This window comes from Haliotis rubra, unplaced genomic scaffold (genome assembly GCF_003918875.1).
Source record: "Haliotis rubra isolate DU_JTF1 unplaced genomic scaffold, ASM391887v1 Scf355, whole genome shotgun sequence".
Taxonomy (NCBI): Eukaryota; Metazoa; Mollusca; class Gastropoda; order Lepetellida; family Haliotidae; genus Haliotis; species Haliotis rubra.
Window position 1 is genome coordinate 532455 of NW_025767030.1, and position 22213 is coordinate 554667.

General features: G+C 43.2%; 2 protein-coding genes across 2 annotated transcripts in view; both read left to right on the plus strand.

Moving 5' to 3' along the window:
* The window catches only part of LOC124285205 (ectoine dioxygenase-like), a 37814-nt gene that overhangs the window by 954 nt on the left and 14647 nt on the right, over positions 1 to 22213 (plus strand). The window lies entirely within an intron of this gene.
* On the plus strand, positions 22 to 20142 carry LOC124285222. The gene is made up of 3 exons (XM_046721421.1): positions 22 to 297; positions 10452 to 10609; positions 17732 to 20142. The coding sequence occupies exons 2-3, from the start codon at positions 10452 to 10454 to the stop codon at positions 18810 to 18812; spliced, it is 1239 nt and encodes a 412-aa protein (XP_046577377.1). The 5' UTR covers positions 22 to 297; the 3' UTR covers positions 18813 to 20142.

The following is a 22213-nucleotide window of genomic DNA, read 5'->3' on the forward strand; positions in this document are numbered from 1 at the left end:
ATTTGGACCAGGTACAAGGGTTGCAAAGCAAACAACAGAGCAAGAATGACTTTTTTCCAAGGTCGAATGACGTATCTAATGTTTGTGAAACCTTCGCGAATACTATCAGTCAGGACATCTCCTTCTCCAACGTCACTTGCATCAGAGACCATCTGATGCATATACCGAGGGACGGGCCTCAGAGCTAAATAGATCACTGCCGCGCGAGACAACGCGATCATTACCGCGAGGCTTTGCGAGATCTGCGAGATTTGAAGGCTCACATCGGTGTTTTTACCTTCATCTATATCATCCACGGTAAGTTAAACTACTTTCATTTGATTTTGTAAGGGACGACTACCATTTATTGTAAGTATCTGACATATGTATGGAGCACATACTATCTTCGAAAGGAATATACCATGCACTGTGGTGATCCCCTTTGTTGTGGACAAATAAAATGGCTTCCTTCGGCGAAATCGTGGAAAATAGACATTTTTCCAGTACATCTTGTCAAGTGAAACGTCAGCAAAGTCCTTAGTTACTGGGTTGTATTGGACGATCGGTTCTTCCTTTTTCACACAGTGTACATTATTTCGTTGTTTGTTTTTGTATTCTGTTAAACTCGGCAATGAAAGTATCTGTAATTGCAACCCTGTTATTTCGTCATACTGAATTATCACTGATTATTGTGGTACGCTGGTTTTAGTAATAAATCGCTCCATGAGAATGTCACTTATATTTTTGCATTCAGCACTCATTTCTGTATGCATTGATATGGAAAATAATATGCTTTTATCTTATGGTTTTTTTACGATGATGTGAAAAACGTTTTAGGATATCGCTAAATTATATTAGCAATGCTTAAGGTAAGGGCGGATAACTCATCCCGACCTCAGTCAGTGAGGGCTGAAACCCAGGTCATGAGGGTACTCTCCGTTTACGTTGATTTGAAGCAAATCCCTTCTCACCAACATGGGAAATAGTATGTGCACTACAGGCTGTGGTAAATGGAAGATTTGTAATAACTATATTTAGAGCTAGACTTGGTTTAATAGTTTTGTTATGATGAAATATGTTTTTGAAAATTTTATTTTGTGGGGAAAATGTGTTATTACACTAATGAAACTTTCTTATTTTAAAGAAAAAAGTATATACTTAATAAATCATATCTTAAAATGTTTTTTTCCAAATGACAAAGGCATTTTAAAACAAATTCAAAATGAGTGACTTTCACAACGGGTGAATTACGGACAGTACAGACGGACTGACAGACAAGGTATTACATACTGGTGGGATATAACACATAATTTTCACTGAATAAATGATCATCAAAATTGTTATACATTCCCTAAATCAAAGATTTATCATCAAGTAGGGCTAGACCAACGGTATCATAATGATAACCACTGATGACTGCAACATATCACACAAGGCAGGAAACTCTCACTCACTGCATATGCAACTATTCAATAAAAACATATCTTCCACTTAGTTCCTTTAACACTTCTCCTTTGAATTTGTGGTTGACATACTGAGTGCAAAGACATTAATGCATGTTTTGGGAGAATTTCATCCATTTACGGCTATTTTTTCTGCACTATTTTTCTATTTATAAAATCACTATGAACACCCTTGACCTTAAATTTTGTTCCCACCAATCAGCATCGATAAGGACACATTTGTGATTTAAAGATTTCATTTTTTCCACCAAAAGTGCATAATTTTTAAACTTATCCTATCTCACGACTTGCACCTCTCTCTCTTCATTCGACCATGAGTGGAAACGAATTAAACTTTGGTCCAGGCCTTCCTTGTCCCTGTCCCCGTGCTGTGCATGCCTTCCTGCCTTAGCCATGCTCACTAGGCCGTGACAGCACGTGGCATGCGCAGTCCTCACCCACGTGATCACCTTCCATACTCATTCTCTTTCTTGTCGCTCGACAGAGTGGACGTGATTTTTTTCCGTCTGATAATTGCTCAACATGGTTAAGCCTGTTCAGGCCAGAAACGAAGTTTTGCGCTCAGCGTAATAAAGTTTTTCAGCTTGAGACCCACACACATCATGTGTTGATTATGCGGGTTGTTGTGATTGGGACAAACGTTGTCCTAAGTATTCAGGACTGTCTAATGAGGATTTTAAAGCTTACAGACATGCTTGTGCCAGACGTTTGGCACATAGGGCCAGGAATGCTCATGCAGGATCTGGTCCATCTCCCGCTAAAAAACAATGTTTACATCACCCCACCCTACCTGCTCGTCGTTCTAAATCTCCCGTCTCTCCTAACGAAGATTTTATGGATGCTTCGTCTGATTCCTATTTGTCTGAGAATGTAAATGGCGTTTGGGACGCTTTCCTCACCTAGCTCAAGTTCTCATGGGCATGCAAGGGTGGTAATGACTGATATTTCCTCTACACAAGACCTGCGATCTACTTCATCTCGTAGATCCGTTTCTTCGGACCGTTCAAAGTCCTCGAAAACTTCTAAATCCAAGCATTCATCATCGAAGCTCGGCTCGGCGTGGTTGGAACATAACTGTTCTCCTCTTCGTACAGTTTCATCCCACCGAAACAATTCACCCACACGAGTTGAGTCACCATCTGGTTCGGAGGTTCGAATTCGTTCTTCTACTGCAGGGAAGTGTCGTTCTAGATCTCGTTCACGCTCGAGCTCTCGTCTTCCTTCCAATGTACCAGTCCGAACCGATTCACCACCTCGATTCATTTCACCAATCAGAATTGGGTCTAATGCCAGTGTTGGTTCACTAGAACGGAACCATTCACCTAGCCGTATCATTGCCAAGGGTCGAACTAGTTCACTCAGCCAAGCCGGCTCACCAGACCGAACTCGAATGGATTCACCAGGACAAACCGGTTCACATTCCCGACTCAGTTCACCTCAACATAGGTTTCAGTTCGACTCATCATCTCATAGTCGAATCAATTCACCACAGCGTTTTGATTCACATAGTCGTTCAGTCTCACCTAGTCGAAGTGGTTCGCCATTTCGATCCGGTTCACCTAGCCGTACGGTGTGTTTTCGTCAGAGTGATTCTCGTAGTTGGTCTCATTCACCTCAGGTGAATCAGGATATCCCTAGTGAGCACTTGCGGTCAGCACCTTTACGTGATAGTTCCCCTCATTAACATCGTTTCTGTGCGGGTGGTTTCACCTGCTAGGCTGCGTTATGGTTCAGTGTATTCTGCTTGAATGCGTGGACTTATCGCCTGCAAGGGACTCACATTATGATGCAACAAACCTAAAAGATCTGTTCTCACGCGTGAGCGCCCATCTGATACTGAACTACCTGAGGGAAGTTGATCTGTATCATAAACTGTAACTGTGAAATGTAACAACCATAAATTGTAACTATGAAATGTAACAAACCGCCTGCCTATAAATTTGATGCTATGATTTTTTCTGCTTTCGAATGACAATGCAATAAATAAATGTCTTTGAAATAAAACTCATTCCGAGTATGTACTTACAATATTTACTAATGCAAACTTGTTCTCGTCACTATATGGCTGGAAAAATGCCGATGTGACGTAAAGCTCAACTCAACTCAACTCAACTCAACTATGGTTCAGTGGATCGGCGTTCACCTTCACGCCATGCCACTTCTACTTTGCCTCGGTCATAGGTTATTGCTGAGTCTTGGAATCCTGCGCTTGATCCCTCTCGAGCTCCGGGTTTTGACACCATGCTTCTTGCTGTTGACCCTAAGTAGCGTAATTTTGGGCACACTGTAACAATATTTACTTCCTCGGATCCCCACTCGTCATGTGTGGGTTGTATTGACCTGTGTTCCTGGAGCAAACCTTGTTGGGAATTTGCTCCCTTATCAAGGACGTTTTTAGAGCATGTAGACATGCTTGCTCCCGTTGGCTAGCAGACAGAGATCGTTACACTTCAACAGTTGATCACCCGACAAACCCCCCGCTTTTAACGATCGGTATTAACTGCTCGTCGTCCGGAGATTCCCATGTCGGACGGTGGTAATTTTATTGGCGCATCATCAGATGTCTTCTCGTCGTACCGCCTCATCAAACCGCTCTGTGTTGCCAGCTGACTCACACAGCCGATCTACATCGTCAAATCGTCGAACCGATTAACCACACCGAATCGGTTCGCCATACCAAATGGATTCACCAGACCGAACCGTTTAGCCACGGCGTATGTGGATTACGACATCGACTCAGTTCGTCATAATATTAAGACTGTTTCTTATCGCCGAAACGGTTCACATCATCGATTCAATTCACAGCACCGAAAGGATTCACCTAGGCCGGAACATTTCACCTCGCCTCACCGGTTCATCTGAGCGTTCTAGATCTCTCCATCAGCTGAGATCATTTAAATGTTTCAGATTACCTAACCGATCCAGATCACAGTCACGATCCAGATCACAACGCCGATCCAGATCACGGACTGATTCAGATCACGTCAACATTCCGGCTCACCACCCTGAACCGATTTACCAGCCCGACAGGGCATCTGTGAGGCGCTGAGTTCCTCATTACGAAGTGGCAAGCTCTAAGCTCGACAATTTGATTTGTTTGTCCGGTTTACCTTACGGCTTGTGAGGTGCTTAATGTTTTTAGTCACATAACTTATCCCACCTTGAACCCCTTTTTCGGATGGTTGTACAGAGGTAGTAGCTATGTGCTTCACCATTCCGAATTGATTTACATGTGATGTCAGTAGCGCAGTTATCTAGAGATATCACGCTCGGCACTTGAGGGTCTGATGATCCCAGTTCTCAAGAGTCCTCCGTGACCGGGTCTCATCTCATTCCAGATTTAATCTACCATTCGATCTTCACCTTTGATGAATGATTCGGTTCAACGATTCTACCCTTCGGTGTAGATGTCAGTTCTACAACCACCCGATATGGCATTACTAGATACGCTTGCTAGCCAGGAATACTTTACGACGCTCCACTGAGTCTTGTTACTGACTGACTGAGTTTTGGTTTTACGCCGCTTTTAGCAATATTTCAGCAACATCACGGCGGGGGACACCAGAAATGGGCTTCACACATTGTGCCCATGTGGGGATTCGAACCCGGGTCTTTGGCGTGACGAGCCAACGCTTTAACCATTAGGCTACCCCACCGCCCCAAGTCTTGTTACTACAGACTACTGGTAACAGCGTGTTTGTGTATCGCTGGGTGCAATTGTTGCAGATGGTTCGTCATCTTCAGCTCCCTTTGTTTTACATGATAAGCAAGTTTCTGGACAGATGGGTGAAGTTTTTGCGCATGGTACCAGCAGTGATGTTTTGTCAAATAGCCAGCATAGTTCAGCCCGGAATTTATGGGTTGCGACTCGCCCGGTTAACCGAAGACAGTGTTGTCCGTTTTTTTGTCACTCGTGTGTAACGTTTGCAAATGGCGGACTACTGTTTGTTTACCGAATTTTGATGATTAGAGTGACTATGAAGTGCCCTTGCAGACTTGTCTTGGTCCGACGAATCGGATACCAAGTCCAGCCTTTAAATGCTAGTAACAATGAACGCTGCCATTCCCGGTAAGAGTGATTGTGTCGGGATTTCGACAGCCAGTTGAGAGAGACTGCTTATCGAGGGTGACAGACAGAAACACCCGTGAACGGTTTGACTAGCTCAAGCACTGAGTTCAGAGGTCACTGCAGTTATGCAAGGACTGTCACCAGGCAGCGATCTACTACCTTTATCTATCCACCTGGCGAACCATCATTTTGTTCGGCCAACCGAAACGTTCCTGAGATCACCGATCGTACGAATTTCTTCAATTCGTTTACAATGTGAACGTTCCTGTAGATTGACTGACAATCTCCATGAGCCGAACATACGACATTGAGCACTCCGTCAGAACTGACATAGTTGCTCGACTTATTGAACGTTGTTATATCAGGAGATATCTTTTTGTCAGAGGCAAGAGTGGTTAGACCTCTCAGTCCCTAGACCTGCGAGACGTCTACCTTCACATCCGGATACATCCAGACTATCGGAAGTATCTTCGATATATACTACTCAAAGTTTGATAAGGATCATATAGTTCTTACATTATAAAATCAATATATGAATTGATATGACACGCAAATTTCATCACAATGTTGGACTGACCCCTCTTGAGCCTCAAAACACAGGTTAGGTAGGGAAATGCATGCTGCAATGATCATGAGTAGCACGTGAAGCATGGTACCCACATTTTTCACATTTCTGAGTGCTTGTCGTTGATTTGAATTTGGGCATTGTCTTTACATCTGACATCGTTTAAGTCACTGTTACTCTATGAAAATGCCTCCACAACGCCAAAGACGCCGCTTGACTGTTGAAGAATTGGCCAGATGCATAGGAATGCTCGAAAATGGTGCAAGACAACGCCACGCTTGCAGAGCTATTGGGTGTCAGTCAGAGCGTTGTTTGCAGAGCTTGGAACCGTATCAAGCTCATGGTTCAGCTTCTCATCGACATGGAGGCGGCAGAGAAAGGTCCACCACGCAGCAAGATGACCGCTTTTCTCTTGATTTCAGCACAACGCCATCGGTTTGCAACGGGCGACCGCGCTTTAGAAATGATCTTCTGAATGCAACTGGAGTTAACATTTCCACGCAAACTGTGCGTAATCGCCTTCATGAAGCTGGTCTGCTCCTCGAGAGCCTGTATTCGCATCCCTCTTACTCGCGACACAGACAAGATCGCTTGAATTGGGCCAGGGCTCATGTGAATTGGAGGGTTGTTGATTGGGCCCCTGTACTTTTCACAGACGAAGTCGAGGTTTTGTGTTGACTTCACAGATCGCCGCACCGAAAGTGTGGAGAAGGGCAGGAGAACGATATCAGGACGCTAATGTTGCTGAACACCTACAGATATGGTGGTGGGTCGCTTGATGATTTGGGGAGGAATCAGTCGAGCTGGACTTAACTGATCTCCATGTCCTAAGGCGAGGCACGATGACCGAGTGCGCTTACAGTGATGAAGTCCTGATGTGTACGCGAGACCATATGCTGGTGCTGTTGGTCCTGACTTCATCCTCATGGACGATAATGCACGCCCACATCGCGTGCTAGGGTGGTGGACGAAAATACCTGGAACGCGAGACAATTGTTCGTATGGACTGGCCAGCTCGTTCTCCAGACCTCAACCCTATCGAGCATGTCTGGAATATGCTTCAGGTAGCGATTTCACGCCGCCCTGTACAACCAACCACCCTCCAGGAACTTGAAAATGTTCTGATCCAAGAATGGAACAATCTCTATCTTGCGCCCATTCAAAACCTCGCTGGAAGCATGAGACGACGCTGCCAAGCTGTCATTGGAGCTAACGGAGGCCATACCCGCTATTGACACTTGTTTGTGCAGTGTGAAATGGAATGTGCAGAGTTTAAACAATTTCGTGATCATGAAATTACCATGCTTTTTATGGTACTCTCCCTTTACCTTAGGAGTACGCGATGAAATGTCATGTTTGCCAAATTTTTCTGTCACAATTTCTTGAAGTAAACATTTCTGAACATCAATCACTCTGTGTTGGTTGTCATTCACCTTTGTTGAAAGTTTTACAAGTGCTGAAAAATATGATCCTTATCAAACTTTGAGTAGTATACTTTCAAGGGGCGTCATTGATACCAATGGAGGGTCCTGCTGTATGGGCATATGTGAGGCCCCGTGGCTTTTTACTCAGATACCCAATCCGATAACAAGCTACCTGCATTGTCGAGGCGTGACATTTGAGAACTATATCGATGACTGTTCAAGCCCAGCAGGATCTAGTCGTCCTTCCTCTCCACAGGCAGTTCATCATCAAGTTGCTTACGCAATTAGGATGGCTGCTAAATTCAGAGAAATCGGAGGTAACACCGACCCGATGATTTCTTTTTATTGGGACAATATTCAACACGACAGGTCATGATGTTTGTGCCCCAGGAGAGGTGGGTCTAGATTCAGTGCAACGCACCACTAGTGCTGGTCCAACCCCCAACTTTTCGCCAGTGGCAGAAGTTACTAGGGTGGTTGACGTCGGCACAAGCGCTGACTTACAGGGGCCAGCTGCAGCTTCGCCCTCTTCAGATGTTTCTGTGCCCATACATCAGGGACGACAACCCCAGGGAGTTGATTCGTCTTCCCGCACAACTACATTCAGTCTTTCGTTGATGGCTCAACAAGTGGAATGTTTGTGTTGGAGTCTCTAAGGTGCCCTTCATACCGACTCAACACCTGTGCGTTGACACATCTTTCAAGCTGGGGCGCTGCTCACTTTCTCTATTAAGTGGCCTAGCAGTGGTCATCAGGAGAAAGGGCCCCTCATCACAACGAATTGGAATTCAGCACTGTCATTCTCGCCGTTTGGCATTGGGCAGTTGAACTACGGTTCACTCATATACTGACTCAATCAGTCATTTCGATGGTAATTTTGTACATAAACCATCAGGGGTCGACAGGATCAGCAGCTCTGCTTCAGTTGATGTTTCGAATTTATCATCTGATCGATTCACTCCACACAGTGGCCAGAGCCTGAAACATTCCCAGGATGAGGAATGTCATTGCCGATGCCCTGTCACTCACTGAGTGGAAACAACTGCCTCTGATCTTCCAATCAAAGATCTACCTGTTATCACGACCAGATGTAGACCTGTTCGGGCACTTGGGACAACCATCAGCTTCAGCGCAGATGATCACCAGTTGCGATCGTTTCTGCTTTGTGTACAATCTGAATAAAATTCTGAATTTTTTTCTGATTTTTGTCTTCGAATTTTCTGGAACTTGTGAGTTTTCTGATTCAATTACCCTTTCACCCTCCACAGGAAATTTTCTGTGGGGGTTGTTTCGAAGCAGGGGCTGGCCCGATACTGGTCGTCAGACCTTGGAAATCGTGGTAATGCGACTGATTACACTCGCTAAGCTGCGTCCTTTCACTTTCGTGAAGGTAGTGACTGAACACCACATTGCTCGGGAATCCCGGTCCCTGGAGCACTTGTGCTTACTAAGTCAATGGGTTCAAACTAACCATCGCATGTCTCGCTTTTGAGAAGCTGGAGGGTCGCCACCTCACTTACTGTCCTCTGCTCCACGGAGTAATTACGTCAGTGAAGTGTGTCATTCCCGAAGTGTTACACTTCGTAGCGTTCATGCTCCTAAGTACCTATATACATCTATGTGATCTTACTGTGGTAAGCAGTGGAAGTCATAAGATGATGTTGTGGTACTGAACGTTTAAATTGTGAGTTTTTCCGATTCAATTACCCTTTTCACCCTCCTCGGGACGGTGTCTGTGGGGGTTGTTTCGAAGCAGGGGCTGGCCCGATACTAGTCGTTAGACTTTTATTACGGGGGTACCTTGGAAATCATGGCGATGCAACTGATTACACTCGCTAAGCTGCATCCTTTCACTTTGTGAAGGTAGTGACTGAACACCACATTGCTCGAGACTCCCGGTCCCTGGGAGCACTTGTGCTTAGTAAGTCAATGGGTTCGCACTAACCCCCACACGTAGTAACTTTGGTAGTTATTGGCCTGCCTTGTAGTTGCTTCCTACGGTTGTTTTGGCATAATGCTTAGCTGTTATCCCTTGAACTTCTGGTAATCTATGACCCACCTTCCTACCGTGGGATAAGTGCAATTCGTGAGATAGGATAAGTTTAAAAATTTGGAAATTTTAACTATAAATTGTATATTTATATACTTATCCTATCTCACGCGATAAAGTCCCACCCTACCTCACCACTACTTAGATTACCACCGCTCCGGTTTTGTCCTTTTATGGCTCCAAGATCGAGAATGAGTATGGAAGGTGATCACGTGGATGAGGACTGCGCATGCCACGTGCTGTCACGGCCTAGTGAGCATGGCTAAGGCAGGAAAGCATGCACAGCACGGGGACAGGGACAAGGAAGGCCTGGAGCAAAGTTTAATTCGTTTCCACTCATGGTCGAATGAAGAGAGAGAGGTGCAAGTCGTGAGATAGGATAAGTATATAAATATACAATTTATAGTTCAAATTTCCAATTTTATGTACTGTTGTCACTTTTTCTGTTTTGTATGTTTCTTGGGGTTCTGACGGTGCCATTTTGGTAGGATTTTTCACATGAGATGTATGGACAATAAAAATCAATAAAAAATATGGTTTTGTTTCTTAAGGTTCATATGAGATAAAGCCATTTTTCTTATAATAATATCACATGTTTGGAAAAGTCATTGAGCATAGCTAATCGCTTAAGCCTTTGCAATTGTCCTTTAGTAAAAATCAGCGATTTTCAATATCAATTTTTTTGAATGAATATTGTTCGGGCTTCAAATTTATTACCGTATTATTTACTTCCATATTTTCATATTATTTCCCCTTGTCACATTTTGAGTCACTGTACTGTAAATGTATGTTATGTATACTAAATATTCCACTGTACTGACATTAAGTGAAAACTGAGTGTGATCATGTAAAGTAGAAGTATATCTATGTTTAGCTTGCATTTGATTATTTATTCTTGTAGATGCCACGATACAAAAAAGGATGCATTGGAAGGCGAACTAAGCGTTCTGGCACTAAGTCTAAAAGTGTGGATCAACAATCAACTATAAGGGATTCAGCTTCACCACCCGCACTTCATGACAACACAACATGTCTACCAGGAATATTGGATGACAATATGTAAGTACTGTGTGCTTGGCAATCATTATGAATTAGATAATACACAGTGATTGCCCTTCAACCAAATATCAGTACCGGTAATCTCAACAAAGACTTGATTAAATGTTGTTTAGTGAGTGAGTTTAGTTTTACGTCGCACTCAGCAATGTTCAAGCTATATGGCGGCGGTCTGCAAATAATCGCCTCTTACGACAAGCATGGTCAATATTTTAACCCGGACCTTCACGGGTAAATGTTGTATAACATCAATGAATATGCACAAATGTTTGGTGTCTTCTCATTTCTTTGTAAGGAAATCTTTATAAATAGAGTAGTATGATTATATTTTAATATCTTAATATTTTTCCTTATCCTGACTCATGCTTATTGCTTGTCTTATTCTTCTTGCGAACATAGTGGAACACGTGTATCTCCCAATTGAAGTTCCCTTCAATAAAAATCACTAATTAGTACTCACCACGAGTTACCTCCTTTCCACAAGCTCGGGAATGAGGGCGCCACCTCAACCCATGTGCCTCACTCTCTCCTTCTTCGCCCAGTGAGCTGGACGTGAGAGCGCCTGTGTCTCCCGACACACTATATCCTTTATTTATATATAGTTTAGTACCTCTTATATTCAGTTATAGAGGTGTTACTAGTATCCTTATTCAACTTGCACGGTTCGCCGTGTTTGTTCAGCAGTTTACGCTAATGAGAATCTGCACAGGTTGTAAACTACGTTATTCCGCTACCGATCCACATTTAAAATGCCCTAGTTGCATTACTCCATGTTCTATTGTTTCTCGTTGTAAATTATGTATTAATTTACCAATTTCTGCCTTTGATAAATATTTATCTTCCGTTTTGAGACGGAAGGCAGATAAATCTCGCAAACAATCTTCAGTCATGGCTAATAGATCAGAAGCTAATATACCCTGTCAACTATTGACTGACGACCCGCCACCGGCTGGTGGCCTGCCTGAGTTTCCCTCGGGATAAGCGTGGGGACGCAGTCCGCTATGTCCAAGAAGTTTACCTGCATCTCAAGACATTCCGCCTTCACAGTCTAAGACTAGGAAAGCGCCCACATCATCTCAACGACGCCAACCCCCAGGTCCACAGCTTCCAAAGGGAAATCTACTTAAAGCTACAAATAATTTTTCCTCCGATATTCTACCTGTCTCAGAATTATGTTTATATGATGATGACATTCGATTATCATTCCAGATGTACGCCATAAGAAACGCCCAGTATCTGCTACCGCCACTACAGCGCAGATCAACACGCAAACCAGAGATGCCTACGCTGACGCTTCTGAGTTTACGATTGAGAGTCCCGCCACTTTCACAGAGAGGCCACCCTCAACGCCAGCGCAGACAGGTCCGTTCACCACAGTCCTCTCATAGATCTTCCTACAGATCTAGGACTCCGACATGTGACCCTACGTCAGAAGAGGAAGAAGGCATCATTTTCTCAGATGCTGAGATTAGATACTGGATGGTGAATGAGTTACAACTTGCTTCCCCATCGAAGAACGAGAATTCAACTCAGACTTACCTGATGAAGGATGATGATGTAGACAATATCACCTTACCTCCTATTGACCCGATTGCAGCGGTACCAGCTAATCTGGATACAGCCTGTTCCAAATCTTCGAAAGTCCAATCTACACATTTCCCGGTCTTCAATGCCAAGAAATTTGCTGGACACAATATGGACCCCTTTTTCAAGGCCCAGGATATTGATGACAACTTTAAATTAATCAGTGATGCCAAGTCCAGAAGTTACAGAGTAGACGATCGCAAATTGGCCCAATTAGATACCATCTCCAGGAGAATGTTCTTTGGATTGAATAGATCTAGAACTATTAATGAAACTCTCATCACCAAGTTCAAGAATTCTACAGAGGAGGAAGATAGAATGATCTACTCAGCTCTACTCATGCAGAAAAGAGACCACCAATTTCTTACAGAGCACCTGTCAGCGCTTACTGAAACTACTACCATGGCTCGTCGGCAAGGCTTACTAGCCTCCTCCTCTTGGGATAAGCAATTTACAGAATCTCTATACACAGCTCCATGGTCATCGCCCTTACTGTTTGGTGGCAACATAGACAAGGTCTCCAAAGAAGTATCTAAAGCCTCGAGAGAGGTACTTATGATCAGATCCATGGATACCTTAGCGACTGTCATTAAACAGTCAGCACAGAGATACTCGGGCAAGTCTAAGTTTTCGGGGGCTACAGAAAGCATAGGACAAGAAATTAGCTGCAGCTAAAGATCCCAAGGATTCTTTTCGTCGCCCATACAGCAAATTTAGGGGAGGATCAGCTAGAAGCAGATCATCCAGAGGTGCCCGTGGATTTAGACGATGAAATTCAGGTTCGGAACGACTGGAGTCTTCCACCCCCAGCCGTTCCAGTACAACCTTCTCAAGTGGGTGGACGCCTTCAGCTGCACTGGGAAAACTGGGGAATACTACAAGATCCATATGTATCCAACATCCTACAGCACGGATATCTAATACAACTCAAGGCCAAGCCTCCGTTAACAGTCAACCCCACAGGGTTCAACGTTCAACTGGCACAACTACCTATGTTAAGAGAAACAGTAGCTACTCTGCTAAACAAACAGGCCTTAGAAGTTCTGGATCAACCAAACATTGTACCAGGTTTCTACTCCCCAGTTTTCCTAGTGCCGAAGAAAAATTCCAAGGAGAAGTTTCGTCTCATATACAACATGAACATCTTCAACAGAGAATATCTATGCAAACCACCAACGTTTCGCATGATACACTTACCGCAACTTCGGCATTTAATTCGTCCCAAAGATTACATGGCCAGCATAGATTTGCAAGACGCATATCTACACATTCCGATTCATCCCAACTCAAGGAAATATCTAAGATTTATCCTAGACGGGAAACATTACCAATGGAAGGTTCTTCCCTTCGGAATCACATCGGCCCCTTGGGTATTCACAAGAGTGACCAAGCCTATTGTCTCATACCTACATCGTCAAGGTCTTCACAGCGCTTTTTACCTAGACGACGGTATACAAGTGGATCCAGATCCACAGCGTCTCAGACTACAGATGAACTTTATAATCAAGCTACTAACTCAATTAGGATGGTTAGTAAATCTACTCAAGTCGGACCTAGAACCAACGCAGGATCTGCAATTTCTAGGTATACGATTTCTAACAGCTCAGAATCGTATTGTAGTCCCGGAGGACAGATGGATCAAGATCCAACAACTTATTCCTCAAGCCCTACTCTCTCCGTTACCACTACGACAGTGGCAGAGCCTATTGGGACTACTCACATCAGCTCAAGACTTGACAGTCAGAGGCAGGCTTCAATTACGTCCGTTACAAGTCCTCATCCATGCTCATCTCGAGGACCCTCTACCATTCAGTCTACCAGATTATGTCAAACCACATCTACTCAGGTGGACCAAGAGATTGAATGTTTGCGCAGGCGTCTCCTACAGAACCTACTACAGAACGCTCAGTTGATGGTTCACACAGACAATTCAACAGTGGCGTTTTATGTGAACAAACAAGGTTCAACAAGGTCACAGAACCTACTGACTCGATGTTTCAGACTGTTCGATCTAATCGACAATCTAAACATACACGTCAGAGCTTGCCACATTCCAGGAGCAAAGAATGTATTAATAATAATAATAATAATAAATGCATATTTATAATGCGCCCCTTCCACACCCTAAAGCATGCTCAAAGCGCTACAGAATATTTACACTGGAGTATTTACAGATGAAGTTATACTGAGAAAAGGTGGGTTTTAAGTCTGGACTTAAAAATGTCAATTGTGGCAGAGCTTTTAAGGGCACATGGGAGAGAGTTCCAAAGCACAGGCTCGGAGTAAGAGAATGATCTGTGTCCGAAGGATTTCAGTTTGTAGGATGGGATGACCAGTCGGTTTTGTGTGTTTGAGCGCAAGTTGCGTGCAGGGACATACGGATGTAGGAGTTCAGACAAGTAGGAGGGAGCCAAACCATGGAGGCACTTGTATGTCAGACAGAGGATCTTAAAGTCAATTCTGGCCCTAACTGGTAGCCAATGCAGTTCTTTCAACACTGGTGTTATATGGGAACGTTTAGAAGTCTTGCTGATGATGCGGGCGGAAGTATTTTGGATCTTCTGAAGCTTATCAAGGAGTTTAGAACTGAGGCCTGAAAGGATGCTGTTACAGTAATCAAGCCTAGATGTAACAAGAGCTCGAACAAGGGCTTGAGTTGCAGCAGTTGTCAGGTATTGCCGAATGTTACCAATGGATCTTAGGTGAAAGTAGCAGGTCCTGCTCAGACGGTTAACATGAGCATCCAGAGTCAAGGAAGAGTCGATGTGGACACCCAAGTCCTTAACCACATCAGAGAATCTGACGTCAGAGTCTGCGACTGTAAGGGTGTCGGTTTTGACCTTGCTGAGTTGTTGCTTTGTACCAATGAGAACTGCTTCTGTTTTTGTGTCATTAAGATTAAGCATGTTTCCTGTCATCCAGCACTTGATGTCCTGCGTACATTCAGCGATGCACTGAAGAGACGTAGATAGATCTGACAGATGAAATGCTTTCAGGAGCTGGGTGTCATCAGCGTAGGCATGATGAGAAACTGTGTGGTCTGTCTCGGCCACACCAACCGTCGCTGACAGAATGGATGCTCCACACAGATATTCAATCAAATAATCATGGAAATAGGATCTCCTCTGATAGACCTATTCGCCACTCGATTCAACAAGCAACTGACAACATTCGTATCGCCAGTTCCAGACCCACAAGCATGGGCAACGGACGCACTAAGCATATCGTGGGAGGGACTCCAACGTTAATCCAGCGTTAATCCCACAAGTCTTACAGAAAATCAGTCAAACGCAGAGCCTCCATCTGATTTTGGTCGCACCCTACTGGCCAGCGAGAACTTGGTTTCCAGATCTCATTCAAGAAATCGGGAAAACCAATTCTTCAGCTCCCACAACGCGCCAATCTATTGATACATCCGCACACCAAACAAGTGCACGAAACACCAGAAGCATTCCAACTTCACGTATGGATTGTATCAAGGCATGTCTGAATAAGAGAGGTTATTCTGCCAGAGCGGCTAAAGCGGTCACGCTTGCACTACGTAACTCAACTTGTAACTTATACGATGACAAATGGCACAGTTTTGTCAATTACGCTGCTAAGAAAGGATTTACAGCCAGATATGCTACACAACCTCAAGTGGCAGATTTCTTATGTTATCTACGTCAAACTAAGAATCTAACAGGCTCAACCTTGTCCACTTATCTTGCAGCTATAAGTTCTGTCATAACTATGAGAACGGGCGTCAAGTTAACAAAAACACCAGAGTTACTCGCTTTGTTACGAGCGTTCCGATTGGAGGATCAGAAACGGAAGTTTCACGCTCCAGCCTGGGATCTAAATATAGTGCTCCAACACCTCACTAGTGAGGCTTATGAACCATTGCTATCTACATCGTTTGAATCACTGACCCACAAAACCTTGTTCCTGTTAGCACTAGCTACGGCCGCCAGGATGTCAGAGATTCACGCACTGGATTACGAGAGAACACGCTTTGATGATATTCATAACATCGCTCATCTGGGACTTCGCTGGGATTTTATAGCGAAAAACCAACTGCCAGGTCAACCAGACAGATTATTCCACGTCCCAGCTCTCTCATCCATACTTGGACCGCATGATACGATGGATCTATCACTATGCCCAGTAAGAGCACTGAAAATATATCTCCAACGATCCAAACAGAGCAGAGGGAAATTCAAGAGATTATTTATCCCTATATCTACAGCTACGCAGACGGAAGTCTCACGTACTACTATCTCTATCTGGATCAGAACTGTCATACTACGTGCCTACAAGGCTGCAGGACTCGACCCTCCAAGAGCTTCTAATCCTCACGAAATTAGAGCGCTAGCCTCAACTCTCGCTCTACATGGGAATTGCTCGTTGAATACCATAATGGAGGGATGTTTCTGGAGATCCGATATGGTGTTTGCCAACCACTATCTGAGAGATATCACCACCGAGGACGTCTCAGGTATCCACCATTTCGGTCCCATGGTCCTCGCTCAACAGTTGACAGTTCCACGGAGAAGATAAGTCTATCTTACAGATTTTATACTTATCTGATAACAGTACTAATAGCTACATGCTATCTATATATTTTGCTTAAGTTTAATTTATTATCTTAAGCTCAGTACTATGGTTTTTTATATCATACTATATATAAGCTTACAACTCCTAGGAGTTTTGCTATTATATATATGTTCAGCTTAAGTTTCATCAATCCTTAAGCTCAGTCATATGGTCATATTCATAAATGTATTAGCTAACAAACTCTAAGGAGTTGGTTACTATTATACAGCTTAAGTTATAATTATATCTTAAGCACAGTAATATACTATTATAGCTTAAATATATGCATATCTTAAGCTTAATACTTTGGTTCATTTATAAAAGTATTCACTATAAACTCACAGAAGTTTATACTATCACATTAATAGCTTCAGCTTACATTAATGTTGTATATACTTTTATCATATTCTGTAAATTGTAATAACCTTTATATGGCAGCTGATAAGTTAAGCAGCAGGAATTCATCAGTTCAGTGCTTTTATGAAGTTCCCATAGGGTTATTACAATCATCACAGTTCAAATCACTAATTATTAAAATCCAAAGTATATATATTCCCACCTCCTTTTCCGATCGGATTCTACAAGCAATAAGCATGGGTCAGGATAAGGAAAAATATGAAATTTTTAGAGTAAAATTAATATTTTATACTTATCCTGACTCATGAGGTAAGCCCTCCCGTCCTCCCCACTTAACACTTTGGATTTCTTCGGAAAAATAAAGTGTCGGGCTCGAAACAAAAGGAGAGAGTGAGGCACATGGGTTGAGGTGGCGCCCTCGTTCCCGCGCTTGTGGAAGGGAGGTAACTCGTGGTGAGTACTAATTAGTGATTTTTTATTGAAGGGAACTTCAATTGGGAGATACACGTGTTCCACTATGTTCGCAAGAAGAAGAAGAGAAGCAATAAGCATGAGTCAGGATAAGTATAAAATATTAATTTTACTCTAAAAATTTCATTTTTGTTTCAGTGTTAGACAACTACAGTGGGCTGAAGCTTGGGCAGCTTTTTACATCGGTGCTGCTGAACACCACCAAGAAGCAGTTGCAAGTGAATCTCACAGTCATGGTGCATCAACAGATTCTGACAACTGCTCTGCTGATGCGTTTTATGTCCTTGTGGGCAAGATGCACCAGTACAACCCAGATGACAATCTGGATGACGTTGTCACTGGCATACTTCATCACAGAAGATACCAACAATACTTATGTTTGAAAAATACTTTATTTGAAGAGTATGACCAACTTGGGGACTTCACAATTATTTGGACAAAAGAGGATGTGATAAAATTAGCTCAGTTTTATGAGGGTTCTGACTTAGCTGTAAAACTGGCAGTGACAATCACACCATCACTGATGGCATCTATCTCTGTTCACAGACAGAAAATTGGACATGATCATGATTTTTGGATTGGTTTGCCCAAGTTCTTTTCAACTCTCAAAGATGTCAAGAACCTTCTGTCAAAGTTGTCCTCTTATCATGTCTGCCTCGGAAATTATGAAGACAAATACAGCCATCTTGTTCCGATAGGTGTTGGGTTGAGTCAGACTGCTGCTTCCGGCATATCAGCATATAGAGAATGTGACTTTGGTGTAAACATCAACGGCATTGAATTTAGCTCAACCATCCGGTCAGCACGTTGTGCCCTGCTAGCTTTGGGGAAAACGAGATGCGAACACTGTTGTAGGTACCGTTCTACTCTCAGGAAAGTACTGTCCCGCAATAGTGTATCACCTAAACCATGTCAGCCACACCCTCACAAACTGTCTCATAAGACACATAAGCACATGACGAAAATGGAACTTGTGAACAAATTTCAAACTGTTAAAACTCACAATCAGGCACTTAAGAGTGAATTAGGTCAACTGAAAAGAAAAGTGTTTCATAATAAAGGACTAAAACTAAATACTACTAGTGTTGAGGACTTGAGACACATGCTGAAAGAATACAGCTCTGAGGTACAAAGAAGTTATCCGGATGAAAACTCTCTGCAAAGATTATTTGGGGAACAACAAGTGAAGTATTCAAACCAACCGACAAACGTTCCATGAGATGGCACCCTATGGTGATCAAATGGTGCCTTTACTTGCGGAGCAAGAGCAGAAAAGCTTATGACACTGCACGGCATACAGGTTTTATAAAATTGCCAAGCAAGAGAACCCTATTTGATTATTCCCATTCTTTGCCCAGCATTCTTGGATTCCATCCTGAATTTGCTAAACATCTGATGCAGGAAGCAAAGGCCTTTGGCATGCTGGAGAGTGATGTTAAATCCTATGTTGGCATTTTGCAGGACGAAGTGAAAGTATGAGAAGGACTCGTATACGACAGATCATCTGGGGAATTAGTTGGATATGTGGACCTTGATAAAACTGGTAATGAACTGCTACAGTTGGAAGATTCATGGAAGGACACACAACCCCAGTTAGCCCGTACTATGCTAGTGATAATGATCCACAGAATTGTAGCAGATTTCCGGTATCCGTATGCAGCTTTTGCCACAAGAAGTATAGAATCGTCATATTTATACTCTATATTATGGGAAACTGTTCTAACGCTAGAGAACATTGGATTAATGCCTATCTTCATCACGTGTGATGGTGCTACCCCAAATAGGAATTTTTTTTAACATCATCATGTGCCACAAATGGGTAATACCTACTGGACATGGAATCCATATTCATTTCAAAACGGAAATTATATTTCATATCAGATGTGCCTCATCTGCTCAAAACCACAAGGAATTGTTTTGCCAATTCAGGCTCTCACAAGATGTCCAGACAGCTGTGGAAAGATGGTTATGATATAAGCTGGCTGCAGATTGTGAGACTGTATGAACAATTTGTGGAGAACTCACTTTATTGTAAGACGTACAAACTTACAAGGGACCACATTGATTTGACATCATTTTCAACCATGAAAGACAATGTAGCCGCAGAGGTGTTCAGTACAACTGTAGCTAATGCTCTTGAGGAACACTTTGGAGACGAAGTGAAAGAAACTGTTAACTTTCATAAGACACATGGACATTCAAGTCGTGGGAGGAGAGTGTCATGAGGCGTCCAGGTGACATGACGTTAGCGGAAAGACGCATGATGCTCAGTCATCAGACATTGAAAGGACTACATATATCTGTTAAGTCAATTGTAGAATGTGTGAGATACCTATTAACTAATGGTGCTGAATATGTCTTGACCCACAGATTCAATCAGGACTCACTTGAGGAGCAGTTTGGCCAGTATAGGCAAAAAGGAGGGGCAAATGACAATCCATCAGTGTACAACATTAAGCACATGATTTCTGAGATGAAAGTTATAGGTTCATCAGCTCTGCAAGCTATCAGAAGCAATATCTCACAGAAGAGAGGTGCAGCAGTAGCCAGGGTAACTGTTGATGACACCCCTATGCCAAGAAAGAAACAAAAGCGTTTGAATTAAAATGGTCACGCGTTCATTCATTCACTCATGCATAACATGACATTGAAAGGTTAAATTGTGGTACAGCAACTCAGCATTAGGTGTTTCAATAATCTTACAACAGTTATTGTAAATATACTGACACACATTGAAAATGCAAAACCAAATTCAAATGAGGAAAACTTAACAAACAATACTTGGATGAAAATTGTTCTACAGTTATGTTGAGAATTTCATTGTGCTTCATTTTCATAAAAAATGATTGCAAGAGTTCCGCCAATATGTCTGACATGTCAAACGTCAGACACAGATCGCCCTGTCGTCCGTCAGTAGCGAGTGTGACCTCCCTGATCCTGTACACATGCACGGAGTCGACGTGGCATGGATTCGCAAAAACGTGGAACAGGTGCTTGGGTGATGTTCTGCCACTCCTGTTGTAAAGCCAGGGTCAACTCAGCGACGTTGTTTGGCTGACGTTGACGTTGACATTGATGAATCCGGCGGCCAAGCTCATGTTCATGTTGCTGCTTGTAGACGTGTTGTCTGCCATCTGCAAATGACACACAGAACCTGGACCCATTGAAAAACACCCACTGGTTGGAGATTCATGGTGGTTGGAGGCTATGTTGCTGTGCAAACAGGAGTCTGTTGACTCGATGACGTTGCGTAATGATGTTTCCAGATATGGCCCCTTAGTGCCACAGCCTGCAGACGTCAGATGACTGTCATGGCGCTGATGTGGCGTCCTTTACGTCCTACGGTGTTTCGAGGTGAGTTTGCTGCTGTCTGAAAGCGGTTTCTTTGGTGAACTCGTCGGATGTGCCGGTCTGGACATGCCGTCGTGACCGGAGTTTGTCCTGGTAAGGGACGGTCACGGACGCCTCCAGTTTGCTGATGACGATTTGGAGTCTGTTGATGGTGGATGGGCTCACTCCGAAGTGGTGGGTGACCTCATTTTGTAATGTTCCCAACAGCATCCCGATAGCTTGTTCCCTCTGCTGTTCACTGAGCCGTGGCATTTTGTGACTGCTAGTGAAACGGTTGAACCATAGTGCCTTTTATGCGTCCAAAACCTGGCTTTGCATGTGTATGTCATGATAATCATGCACCCCAACAGGTACAAGGAATATGCCAGAGTTGTGTTTTCATGAACTGTACCCATGCCAGAAACACGAAAAGGGTTTGAACCCAGATGTGCATATGGTTTTATGAGGCAACCTCACATCACTATATTTTCGTGTGGTAAATGAAATTGCTTCACAAAACTTTGTTAGAAATTGCCAAAATGGATTTTGAGTTGTCAATGTGTGTCAGTATACATAATTCTCACAGTACAATCTAATTTGTGTTTCCATGTTCCTTTAATGTTCCCCTGAGCGATCTGCTCCTTTTATCTCCTTTGCGATTCTTTGTCCCCCTCATTTCCTTCTGTAGCTGACGTTTTGAGTATTTAGCTACAGCACCTCCAGGTACACGGAGAAATAAGTCCACAATGAACTCCAAGACTTTGAGCTTCAGTCCATCCTCACAGGAGAGTAATTTGTCCCAGTAGTAGGAGACCATGTAGCTTGTCATTATTGTCTCTTTAAGTTTATCACATCAGAGAAAGGAGGCACACAACTGAGAAAATTGAACATGCTTTCTAATTTCAATTTCAAATGCCCTTGTAAGTAGAAAGAAATTGTCACTTGGGAATTTTAGACCCCCTCTGTTCATTTTCTCTGTCCACTTACTAAACCTGACAATGTACTCTTCTTTGGAAGAAATTAAAAAGAGTTCTCCAAGGTGTTGCTCTATATCCCTTCCAAAGATAGCCTTTTTCTTCAATAGGGCATGCAGTATGTATCCAGATATATAGTACAACACTGCCTGGTCATTGTCACTGATTGCTGATGCTGTTTGATGCGACTGTTTTTGAATGGATTCTGACAGGTGCTTTAGCATGTTCCTCATGATGCGATCCAACAATCACTGTGCAAAGATGTGGATAATCCTGTGTGATTCACTTGTCACTTCGACCAAAATGTTGTGAATGT

Excerpts from the sequence above, each read along its gene's own strand:
- LOC124285222 (XM_046721421.1), top strand. The coding sequence starts at position 10,452 with ATGCCACGATACAAAAAAGGATGCATTGGAAGGCGAACTAAGCGTTCT. Across the intron at positions 10,610-17,731 it reads GGAATATTGGATGACAATAT|TGTTAGACAACTACAGTGGG; the intron begins GTAAGTACTGTG and ends TTTTTGTTTCAG.